General features: G+C 55.8%; 4 protein-coding genes across 6 annotated transcripts; 3 read left to right on the top strand and 1 right to left on the bottom strand.

Moving 5' to 3' along the window:
- Positions 1–1787: 1787 nt before the first annotated feature.
- On the top strand, positions 1788–2495 carry H310_06983 (hypothetical protein; the record flags this gene model as incomplete). Its single annotated transcript, XM_008872248.1, has 1 exon — positions 1788–2495. The coding sequence occupies one exon, from the start codon at positions 1788–1790 to the stop codon at positions 2493–2495; it is 708 nt and encodes a 235-aa protein (XP_008870470.1).
- Positions 2496–2782: 287 nt separating this feature from the next.
- On the bottom strand, positions 2783–5753 carry H310_06982 (hypothetical protein). 3 transcript variants are annotated; one of them, XM_008872245.1, is made up of 7 exons: positions 5245–5753; positions 4635–5187; positions 4361–4584; positions 3962–4299; positions 3689–3903; positions 3474–3612; positions 2783–3419 (listed from the first exon to the last, which is right to left on the bottom strand). In XM_008872245.1, exons 1-7 carry the CDS (start codon positions 5729–5731, stop codon positions 2946–2948), a joined length of 2430 nt encoding a protein of 809 aa, XP_008870467.1. In that variant the 5' UTR covers positions 5732–5753; the 3' UTR covers positions 2783–2945. The 3 variants fall into 3 exon arrangements, with proteins under 3 accessions (XP_008870467.1, XP_008870468.1, XP_008870469.1); XM_008872246.1 differs by having other exon boundaries at positions 3474–3575; XM_008872247.1 differs by having other exon boundaries at positions 3474–3903.
- Positions 5754–6164: 411 nt separating this feature from the next.
- Positions 6165–7330, top strand: H310_06981 (hypothetical protein). Its single transcript, XM_008872244.1, has one exon. The coding sequence runs from the start codon at positions 6177–6179 to the stop codon at positions 7062–7064; it is 888 nt and encodes a 295-aa protein (XP_008870466.1). The 5' UTR covers positions 6165–6176; the 3' UTR covers positions 7065–7330.
- A 3013-nt stretch (positions 7331–10343) lies between these two features.
- Positions 10344–11394, top strand: H310_06980 (hypothetical protein; the record flags this gene model as incomplete). The annotated part of the gene is made up of 1 exon (XM_008872243.1): positions 10344–11394. A coding segment is annotated over one exon (823 nt), but the record flags the coding sequence as incomplete, so codon positions are not given.
- Between the last annotated feature and the right edge of the window lie 761 nt (positions 11395–12155).

Here is a 12155-nt window from a genome sequence, read left to right as displayed (position 1 = left end):
GAAGGGTGATCTTTCATCGTCGTGTATGGAGGTGGAGCATGCGCTAGAAGGGGTGGTTTGTGCGTGTCAAGGCTCCCAGCCGCACAGTCGTTGAGCGGGATTTGGTGGTGGTTGGGGTGTCCGTTGGTGTGGAATGGCCAGCGACGGTACGTCCGTTGGTATTGGCATCGAAGGTGAAGGTACAAGGTGGAGAGGATGTCGGGTTGAGCGGGCTTAGTTGGTTCCGTCGGTGGCGACGGAGTAAAACAAAACGACTGTTTTGTGGACCTTGGTGGGCTCACGTTGTTTGTGAGCTGGTCGAGATGTCGATCTTTGGCCGTGGCGCATCACGCGAAATGGCTTGCAACACCGTCCGTGGCCCGTGGTGCGACCCCCGCGTTGGATGGGCACAACACAATGGTCTTGGTCACAGGGGGCGGCTGCGCCGTGAATTTTGCATGTTTACAGTGGGCATTTTCACGCATGACATGCCATCGATAGACATGCACTCGACGTCGTTGGCAGTCCGCCGCCCAGGCATCGTTATCTTGCCAAAGCACTTCTGCGGTCGCCACGTGGCAACAAGAAAGATGCTTCGGTGGTTCACGTGCGACCCATGAACAACGACCGCCGAGCACCCATGGTGAACGATCGCATGGCTACGGGCGAGTTGCTGTGTACGCCGCAGTGTAATTTCGCGCACTGGCACACGTGGAGTGCATCGCATGCCGTGTTTCCTGTGGAAGAGCTGTGGTGGCGACCAAGGACAGTGCAGATAGTGCATCGATGGTTCGAAAACGAATCGACACTAGGATATTCGCTTCCGACACCGGTGCCGCGCTTTTGTATTCCAGCGTCATGTACAGAGGAGATCCACGCACGAGATGGAGGATCTTGGTGCCGCCAGATGCTTGTGGCATGCGACGGTGACGCTCAAGTCGTCGAAGCGACGAATTTGAAGCGGTGTGTGTACCGAGTTCCACGACTACCTCCGACAAGAACCGTTGATGCTCTTGCTTGTGACGACCCGGAACAGAGAGACGTCGCAGCCAAAACGAAGCAGGACCGCTCAGAGTAACGTGGTGCTTGGACGGATCGGTCAGCACTGCTTTCGCCGTTTTCAAGCCGTCATCGCCGGTGGTGCTAATGCCGTGTCAAACACAAAGTCAAAGTGCCCTTTGTTCCACGATCGATTGCACGTCGTAATGGATGGTGCGGTCGAGGAATCGACCAGTTCGTCGTTCTTCGTGAAGCACACACCATCAACTACTTCACTGGCCCCCCATGCTTCGCCAATTCAATCGCAGCCGTGCCGCAACCCGCCGCTTGCCCCAATCACGAGCACCTTGAACCCAGCTTCAAACCCGTGATTAACCAAGCCCTGGTGCACCGACTGATACGCCACCGACACGACGCGGCGCTTTTCTCACATGAAAACGAAGACGGAAGCTGTGCCAGTTGAGTCGCTCGGCATGGTCTGCGAACGCCCCCGTCTGTATTGCCACACTCACGGTCCCCGACAGCAAACAACGTCTCGTCTGGGCTCACGGCGGTCACAACTCCAGCAACGTCGATCCCAGCGCCTTGGCCATGTCGGAAAGATCTCGGGAATGTTGGAATCGACAAAACCAACGTCGTCGTACCGTTGAAGACACGAGCACCAAACGGGATTCAACGATGGCGCGTGCACTTGAAAAATGTATCGACAACGTTCCTTCATGGTCATTGTTTCACACACAACGAGACTGGACACGTCGATGAGTGTCGCATGTTGTGGCGACGGGGAATCGTCGCTTTCTGCGCAGAATATGGCGGTCCAACGCATCAACCGCTTGATCCGGAAGATGGATATGAAGCAAGTCAATGCCGAATTGACTTCTCCCATGCGTGCCGAGACGAATCCGGGTGTGTTTGTGTGTGAAGTCTCGCTGGCCGATTGGACACGATATGTGAAATGCGAACACCACGTGCTCATGTCGCGCGCAATGGCGTGGCACGATGGCAAGATCTACATTGTCGAATTGCCTGGGTGGATTCACGAGAGTTTCTCGCGCTCTCTAGACTTTGCTGTGATTTCTGCCACGGGTACGGGCGAAGAGCACTTGCTATCGTGTGGATCAACTTACGTGGACGCTCTTGCGCCCATCGAGCCAGATTCGAGCTTTGGTCCTGCCCGTGGATTTGGCGCAACGCTGCCCCATGGAATGACCTGGGGGGAGTATCACACGCTGAAAGTGGAAGTGGGAGTGACCAGAGGATGGCCATGCCTCGACGAAAGAGCCATGCAATGGAGCGCTTTTCCTGGAGTCGAATACATCCTCCTCATTCGGCTGTCCCCCGATCTGCAAGTCCACCAGTACAAGCTGCATGCAGTGGTCGATGGCACCATCGTACCGACGGTTGCGATACCTATCGTCAATCCCACCAACGTGGTGTTGGAGTCGCGCCGCCTGTTGGGGCTTCCAGCACTTGCACCGATTCCAGCTCATTTCACGGCCCCCCCATCTAACCATTGATTTGTTTCCGCTCGTGCAGAGACTCATCGCCCTTGCTAACGCGTAGTTGGAGCCACCTTGGAATGCACGATTTGCGTTCTTTTGTAGTTCGTTTGAACTCTCTGAATGATAAATCCTACGTTTCTCCGCTGTCGTTGTCGAGCGCGTTCAAGAGGAAGGCCAGGATCGAATATCGTATGCAGGGGTATTGGGTCTGGCAAACACGCCTGCACCACCCATCCACACATTCCACCTTCCCGGCCGCCTTTTCAACAAATCCAGTATTCCGCCCCGCGATCACTGCATCACACAGGTTGAACGAATCTTCAAAACCACTCACGCCCAGCACGAGCGGACGTGCTACACGCTGGACGCCTTCAGCCCCTTCCCCACCGATGCTTGCATCACCAAGACAACACATGCAGCGCCGTGCGCGGTCTCCATTATGCATCGCATCCCGACGCTGCTGGCTTAGTACGTCTCGGCCAGAATGTTGACAATCAATGCCGTCCATCCCGAAAACGGGTGGCAGCGCTGGCCGCGTCCGGTCCGTTGGTCGTATTGCTCGTACAAGTACCCCGTCGCGTCGAACTCGTTGACGATCGACGTCACAACGCCTTCTCGCAACGACGAGTACAAGGCTTGGTACTGCGATCGAACGGCCTTGTCCATGGCGTGGGTCGCGTAGTGCTTGAAACTGGTCAATGCGAGGTAATTGATGTTGATCCAGATGGGCCCGCGCCAGTACGGGGCGTCGCCTGGGGCGTTCGGTCGGTCAAAGTACAAATCCTCAGGCGATAGCGACAGGAGTCCATGGGGAGAGAGCAAGTGCTGGGCCACCTGCGTCCCTAGGGGCTGCAACTTGGGCGAATCCAACGGCAGCAACTGCAAAAACAACGGGAAAAACGATACGTAGCCCACGCGACGCACAAACTGGAGCGCTTCCTGTCGAGCGCAACGTTGTCAAGACGTCGTTCGACATTGAATCGATGGACCAACCGTCTGGGGCACAAACACTTGCTTGGTCAAGAGCCCTCCATGGCCATCGCCGAGAGGGTACTGGAATTGGGGATGGGTGCGAGGGCACCCGTCGTTGCGTGCCTTTTGCAGGACGTGAACACTGGCTGTGGTTTGAATGCTAACGATAGAAATCCAGTCACGAGTGCGTTCTGCACCTACGTGCAAGGCCAACCCGATCGTAGCATGGGACGCACCTGTCGCCGGTCGACGGGTTCTGGCATCGAATAACAATGTGATCTTCAAAGATCCCGTCGTCGCTATGAAGCCCATAGTCGAAATACAAGGACGTGGCAGTATCCCAGTGCAGTTTGTCCATGGTGGATAGGAACGAGAGCGACAGGCTGTCGTAGCTCGACGCCTTGGCGTCGTCACCGACGGCCTTGGCGACCTTGGCCAACACCGCACTACCCTACCGTGGGCGACACGTCAAATCTCGAAAAGCCAGCCATCCACACGCATGACTCGACCTTGATCATCCAAGCAGCCAGGTCGACGTGGCGCTCATCTTCGGACGGGTGCGACGCCCGAGGGTAGTCGTCCAGCCCCGACGACAGCGTGTTGGGCATGAGTTTGCCGTCGTGAACGTCGCGCCCGCGCCATCGAAACGTGTTGGGTTCGGGGCCGGCTTGTGTGCGACGGTACCACTCGAACCACCGCTGGAGCTTGGGCCACCACGAGTCCAGGATCGGCGTGCCGACGATGTGCGACAGCAACTTGTCGACGGACAGCAGCAGCGTCGGCGGGTTCGCATGGGTCGTGAACTGCGTGATAAATTCGGCGGGGACGCGGGCCTCCGCCAAAGTTCCTGACGCGTCATACGTCGTCACACGATTGCGAATTGCGTCATCGATGTCGTGTATCGATACCTCGAATTTGCTCCCGGGAGATGTACCCATCACCGTCCATCAGGTTCAACCACGAATCTACAACTTGTACCGCGACATCGGGGTCGAATGGAATGATCCCCAGTTGATGGAAGCCTTCGTCCCAGAGGAAGCCGCGGGGAAAGAACGAGCGGGATGGCACTGCGGTGAAGAGGGACCGCGCAGGAGTTACGCCGACCGCGCCGTCGGCCTCTTGCAGGACCGTGCTGATGGAGAATTTCATCCACACGTCAACCACAAACGTGCAACTGCGCACCTGCCGTAGAAATATCCAATGCCCCCAATCAGGTTGCTCAGCGCAGCTTGCCCGACGGCCGAGAAGGCACTGGTGGTTGGGAAGGCGGCGGCGAACTTGGTTGTAAACGCTGCATGGAACGATGGAAGGAGGGAGTCGAAGACGACGACGGGAGAGGTGTCAGCCTCCACTTGTTCATCGTACAACAGGTGCAGCGTAACGTCCTGCACACGCGACGGAGGATATCGAACGAGCACGACCGCCAGGGTGCTGGATGGAGCGATGCGGTTGCTGAGCTGGGGCGAAGGATCCACTTGTGGCGACGCGTCGTCGATCGCTTGACGGGAAGCCAAGTCTTCCAGCGCCTTCTTGATATTCACGACGCTCCACGACGAATCCCCATGATACGCCATGTCCATGTCGCTGGCACTGCCGTGGAAATGCACCTGGTACCGCGCATGAAACGAAAATTGGTCGTTCGCGTGCTCCGAGATGAGTTCCATCTCGACACACGATTTTCCATCGGAGGGCTGTTGGCGGCATGGTGTCGGTGGCCGCACCGTCCACGTCGCTCCTGCCGCAACACAGAGGAAGAATGACGTCGATACCCAGGACGGAATTGGGACCACACCTTGTTGCGTGTCACGGCGGCAGGGGTGCTGCGGCGAGTCGTCTTCGCATCCTAGATCGATGTAAAAGTACAGGGAATTCAACGCTGGAAGCGCATCGTCGGCACGCAATTGAGACGTTGCAATGCGGGCAGCCCACGACCGCGTGGCAAACGTTGTTGGCGACGTTGGTGGCTTCAAGAACGTTGTGTCGAGTAACAAGTTGTTGTGCTGATCACGAATGGACTGCCTTCCATATGTACGCCCGTCATGTTCTCGCCAGCCGTACTGCTCAAGCCGATCGCTTTCGAGGCATTCATGGCGAAGGCTCGACTCGCTCGACGTCGCCCACAGCAGTCCCGCACTGACATGGTACGGTGACGTTCGCGACCGAATGCCAAAGTACAGGCCAGAATGATACGTGCCCCAACGAAGAGCGCCGTCTTCGATCTCGGACGCTGCATGTGCGCAGGCAAGTCCGGCGAGTAGGCCAGCGGTTGCCACGTGCATGCTACCTGTGGACTCACTCGGGATATTTTACCAATTATTTCAACCAATGTTGGATGGGTGAAGTAGAAAATTTTGTGAAAATATCAGTAATATTTATCACATTCCAACAGGAATCTTCCAACAAAGCACAACACTCGAAAATGCACATTTGAAAATGACGGAATTTCACGAAAGAGTGTGTGAAAACCATCGTTAGAACAGACCTCTGGACAGACACTTGATGCACCAATTCGCCGAGCCACACCACGAGTTTGTCATTCTTCATTCCCAATGCGATTGTATCGACATAACGAGACCTCTCCATGCACAGAGTGCAGAAACGATATGCACCAAATTTTGCCAAACTTTTCAAGAAAATTTTGGCAAATCTCAACGATATTGTCGACAAAATTTCGCTCGACATATAAATAGTGTAACATTATTTACCTTTCGAAGGACGACCAACATGGCCGACGACCATGTTCAGATCACGGTCTCCTTTGGGAAACAGCAAGAAGCCATGGCCATCCCGTTTGAAGAAGATGGAAAAGTTCCTGTCGTCAAACTGAAGGAGCTGATCGAGCCGCTTTTTGGCATCCCTGTGGCTTCCCAGAAGCTGCTCTTTCGGGGAAAGGAACGTGCCGATGCGACGATTTTGGAGCTTGCGACCCTTCCGAGCAAGCCCAAGATGATGCTTCTAAACCGATCGCATTCCAATACGCCTACGAAGCCATCGACCGCCACACGAGTTGTCCATCCCATCGAACCAACGCCGTCTCCGCCTCCTCCACGAGTGATCGAAGTGATACCAGTTGGCGATAATCAAGTGCTTGTGGAAGTCGTGCGTGCAAAGGAGCGCTACAGAATGGCCTTGGACACCACATCTTCCATCCTCGACCTCAAGACGCACGTGGAACGACTCTCGGGAGTCGCTGTCCGGTCTCAGCGATTGCTCTTCAAGGGAAAATACCCTCCCGACGATTCGGTCCTGTCGTCGCTTCTCTCGACGTTGAAAACGACGTCCAAGCTCGTTTTCATGCTGCTCTTTGACGAACGACATCACGTGCGCATGGACATTCAAACCACGACTGAGGACCTCGTGAAGGAATGCGCCGACCACATGGCCCACTTGGCTCGACTGAAAGCCCGAATCTCCAAGAATTTCTTTGATGCCTCCGACATTGGTCTGCAGCTGCGCGAGCTGCTCGACGCAGTCGACATATTGGCCAGCAACGTGGACATCGCTAACGACGCGGCACCATCCGAGGACCTGTGCCGTTTGTCCACAAAAGCCGTCGCCCTGCGTGATGCGGTAGCACTCGTCCTCGATACGCTCTTTGCCCGTCGGACTTGATGCTGCGCTAGCAAATCCGTTGGTCGCGGGTTGACATGCCATGGAAATCGACGGAAAAATTTGTCGTTTGCACGTCCGTAGCAAACTAGCTAAGTGTACACGAATCCATGGCGCGAGTTGGTGGCGCATTTGACACGGAATGCTGCTGACGACAGGATCTCTTGCGACGAATCGAGTGATATTTGCACCTGGACAACGCGCTCGCACCAGCGCACGCTGCCATCAAACGCCGCTGCTGTCGCTACTTTTCAGCGAGGGCCATCGACGGAACAGCGCGTGGGAAGCGTTTTGGTTTCCAACAAAAGTCGATCACTGCGGGAAGGTCGGCATGGCTTTCACGACGCAAGCGGCTGCGACCTTGCCATGTCCTAGTCTCACGGAGCCACACCGACGTCATCCACACCTTGAAAACGCGCGTTGGTGTTGTAACCTTGACAACAAGAGTGTTTCAAAAATGTGCGGCGAACAAAAACTATACACGCGCAGCCATTTGATGTCGTATTTCGATGGCACGACGACTGCCCCCCGTGGCGCACGTTCGTGTTGGCTGTGGGTGATGAGTCTAGCTCAGGTCGCACCATAGCGAGCGAAATCCACACCGACAAAGCTGCTAGAGCGGTGGCCGACCTCACGGCGAGCACAACCCACGGAGTCGTGTGGTTCTCTCAACAGCACCACCGACGACTATTCCGTTGCACACGACCAAGCTTACCACAGCTTTTTCATGCTCACGACCATGGACAAAGTGTGCCTCGTGCCCGCATGTCGCAGTCGTCACGGTGGCCAGTCGAGCCTGGTGTGCCGCCAACGTGGTGGCGACGGATTCGACACGATTAGCCATGTTGTTTCGACTTGTCCTGCCTGCTCTTGCCGTGATGCGAGCTCCATCTCCAGTATGGACATGGCTTGATGATGTTTCACAAGCAGCATGACATCGGCACCCCAAAGTGTGCACATGTCCTTCAACAACACCAAAGGCAGGTGCATTCTTGCCCTCGGTACCGCATCGAGCGCCGCAGACACAGTGTGGCCACTGCTGAAAACTTTCGCGCCAACGTGGCGTCCAACCAAAAACGCAACTCGCACCACGTACCTCTATCGATAAAGTCGATCGGCCGTCCTTCGGCATGGCAACACTTTAACAAACAGCTCCACTTGCAAGCATGCTTGGCGCGTGTTTAATGTAGGTCGTCGTGGTGGAGGGGGATTTTGCGATCAAACCCAAGCGCAGCGATCGCACGTCTACATGGGGGTCACCGTGTCCTTGGTGGGCTCCCTTTTTGATTTACTCTCGCTTGCCCATGCCTTATCGGCTACTGGTTATCGTTGTCGGCTGTTTACCAGGCAGTCTCAGTGTTTGGGATGCTTATCACTGCAACGTTGGCGCGTTGGAGATTGGGGGTGAATACAATGGAGTTCAGTCCGCCGACTCAAATGGATTGCATGCTAGTTGTGTTCGTGGAGGGCGATGCTGCTGCCTGACTGCGCACGACGGAGCGAATGCTCGATGTGGCACGGGAGAATGATACCATACACGCAAAGGCGGAACGCTTGTACATGGGAGCACTCGCATTGCGAGCGACCATGCGTTCTGCACGGTCATCTGCAAAATTCGTGCGACGCATCCATGGCATGATAGTCTACCACACCGTGTGCGCTCTTGCTGACAATGGATGGTGCATGTGTCTCTGCTAAAGTGACGTGTTACGATGCCATGACTTTCGTTCCAACAGGCGTCGCCAACACGTGCAGAACCCACAAATCCAGGATCGCTTTCGTGACGTGCAATGGTCCTCCAGTCTTTGGCGATACCAGTCACGATCATGTTTATCAGAGACGCAAACATCCGCTGCTTTGGGCGGCGTCAACGGCGGCAATCCACAGTCCATGTCTGCGCCCAACGCACGCACTCACGGTCGAGCTTTGCTTTCCATGAACAAGTTAATGACTTGGTCACACTACAGACTCACAGAGTGGCTCACCAACGTTCGCACGACCGCCGACATCTAGAGTTTGTCTTGTTGGCATGCGAATGCCAACGTGTCGATGCCTTGGCACTTGATCTGGAATCGTTTCCAACGTGAACTTCCGCAGCTCCATACGCCCTGTGGTCACTTGTGCTCAGCATCGACTGGAGCGTAGCTAGTGCACACTACATGTGCTGCTCGATCCCTCCAAGCACCAGGTGGAGCAGAGCACGGTTCGAGTGCCGATTGCCTCATCGACTGCTCATGATATTAGCGAGAATCATTTTCCAATTTTGCGCCACACATGGGTTCGCCATGCGGCCACGTGTAACCATTTCGATCGAGTCACAGGGTGCAGGCATGAACATGCCGTCCAACCATTGCCCCACCGTAGCTTCATCGAGCCTCGTGGCGCGCCCCTGGAAAAAGGGAGTTGAAGCCCTTTTTCGGCGCCGCCGTTAGGGAACTTCCTCTGGAGAAAGGGTGAGCTTTATTGCATGCTTGACGTCGAGAGCCTGGAGCATCCAGAGTGACCTTTGATCCAGTCGGTTGTCCGCCGATTTGTCCACGAGCTGTTGACAACACTTGGCGTGTGCGCCAGCAAAAGTTTATCCGCACACATGTGGAAACCAGAGGTCCAGAGTCGTCATGCGTAATTTCATCCGTCGTGAACGTGATGGCAAAGGCTCCAACGATGCGCGCACAGCGCACCTCAGCACGGGGTTACGTGCATGGCACGGTTCGTTTTCGCTACGACGTGTGCATGCGATGCCATTGCACGCCGTGGGTGTGTCGCCCCTGGGGGTTCACCCAAGGGATGGATTTGTCGGAAACCATGAACGTTGCCACCGATGTACGAAAAGGGAGCGAACGCGCGGGCATTTCATAGCCCAACTTCTAGACTTGTGACCCGATTCGATGCTCTGTTGACCATTCCCTTGACCAGGAACGTCGTCCGCTGTTTGCCAACAGACTCGATGTCGAACCAGTGGACGTCTCCAAGTCTATGAGTTCTGCCCACCCCTTGTCCTTCTTCCACCAGTTGCAAACGAGTCGGTTGCGATAAATATCGTGTTGTAGCAACCAGTGCTTCTTGGAACGACGCAAGCGGAGCGAGTGCCTGCAATAACACTCGCTCCGCCATCCACCGTATCATGAAGGGACGTGGAAGCAGGAGGCACGCGTTGTGGTGCCTCATGCCCGACCGTCGTTTCGTTGCCGAACCATAGGAAACCGTTGAAAATGTTCGTCAAAGACTGGCAAGGCTCGACGTTTCCATCTTGAATCGACGTGGCTGCGACGGTCGATGAATAGAAGAATTGCCAGCGTCCTCGACGCGACCATTTGGTCGCTTTCGAACGTGTTTGTGGCCGCAGCGCTGTCACTTGGTCAATTTGAAATCTGCCATGAAGACCGCGCTCGCCCTTGCCCTTTGCGCCGTGACTGTGTCGGGCGCACGCCAGTGGATTATCAACCATGGCCAGTTCAACGGCGACCCATCTCCACGTGAGCCATCCGATCAGGAAGAGACCGAGTTTGCACGTCGTGGCCCACACGTGCCTGCAATTGCCTCGTCGCCCGACACGCGCATCGCGCTCGAGACGCAAGGGTTTAACGAAAATGCCCGTGCGCCAAGCACGCACACGTTCCGTGCGTCGTTGGCCGACGAAGACAACAAGGACTTTGTCGATTCGCTGCTGGGGTCGCTGGACGGAAGCACGCAAGTCATATCGGATGGCCACCTGACGGACGCTGTACAGAGCCACGACCTCAAGTGGGCCGTGATCTCGGGGACAGACGGTGTCATCGCAACCGGCCATAACAACGAGTTGGTGCAAGCCCTCCTCGATGCTTCCCTCGACGGGGATGCCATAGAAGATCCAACCAAGCCTGTGGATCCTTGGCATGAACCAGGTCAAGAGCACGCGCTCCTGGACGACTCGCGACGGCACGTTTACCGGTATGGTCGCAAGATTTTCCTCGACGAAGCGAAGAAGCCCGCCCATCGCCGCTCCAGAAAAGGCAAGCATGTCCTGCTCGAAGACGAACAGGAACGAAACGCGCATTGGTACCACCGAGACCTCTTGGTCGAGCTGCGCAATGCCATTGACAACATTGTCGACAGCGACAATTAAGAGCTGCTAGCTCCCCAACATGATGGATGTGTTTGAGTGTGGTCGTTGCACGCCAGAATTGGAGTGGGGAGGGAGCACAGCGGACGGGCCAGCACCGCCAAGACAAGCCCACCTGACAGAGCGCTGTCTGGGGGGCGGGCACTTTGTCCAACGCCAAGACTACCCTCGACACGACCATCACGTTACCCTCATGTCCTGCTTCCATGCTTCCTTTTAATGTAGTCTCCCCAACGATTGTCCATGGTTGAAGTCCCTGGGTTGGACAACCTGGACGGGGGCCGACGCCCCCCCCAATACCTCGTGAATCCCCAACAAACATTGTAGTCGGGGTCACCACTCTGCACGACAACTCGGATCGATCTACCGTAGACTATCGGTCAAAGCCACCAAGATTGAGCACCCCGCTGCCCCGTAGCGACGACGCATTCCCATCAGCGTATTCCCAATATCAGCCGTCATGTTAGAGCACGACATCGCGCATCCTTTTGGAGGCGCCATCATCCAACGATTGTTCGATTGACGACGAGATTTCTCGGGTGGATCGTGTACCTTGGTGGCCGAGCAAGGCTGTCGCGGCATGATCCGTGACCCAGCCCACATCGGCGTACGCCGTCGTGGCTCTCGGGAACTGGCACCAATGGCTTGTTTTCTCGTCCACTCCATTTGCATGGACCCAGCAAAAACGAGTTTGGGACGGCGAAATGCAATGGCGTCGTGTGCATTGCTTTGGCCTGGCAAGAGTCTGCCAAAAAAATCGGCGCACCTGCTGCTGTGTACCCCACCGGCGCTTCGTACAAACCAAACTGATAGGCAACGAAAATGGTCTTTTCTGTTGAGGATGTTGACACACGACAAGGGCCACGACGACCCTGGAAGACCAACCCACTTGAACAAAGCACGAACCCCGACGACACCATGAACGACGACAACCTGTTCACAGCCAAAGGTTGCTGTGGAGATACATGTACAGTGCGCGAAAAAATGATAGA

Source organism: Aphanomyces invadans, assembly GCF_000520115.1.
Source record: "Aphanomyces invadans strain NJM9701 unplaced genomic scaffold supercont1.12, whole genome shotgun sequence".
Lineage (NCBI taxonomy): Eukaryota > Oomycota > Saprolegniomycetes > Saprolegniales > Verrucalvaceae > Aphanomyces > Aphanomyces invadans.
This window is presented reverse-complemented; position numbering and strand designations above follow the sequence as displayed.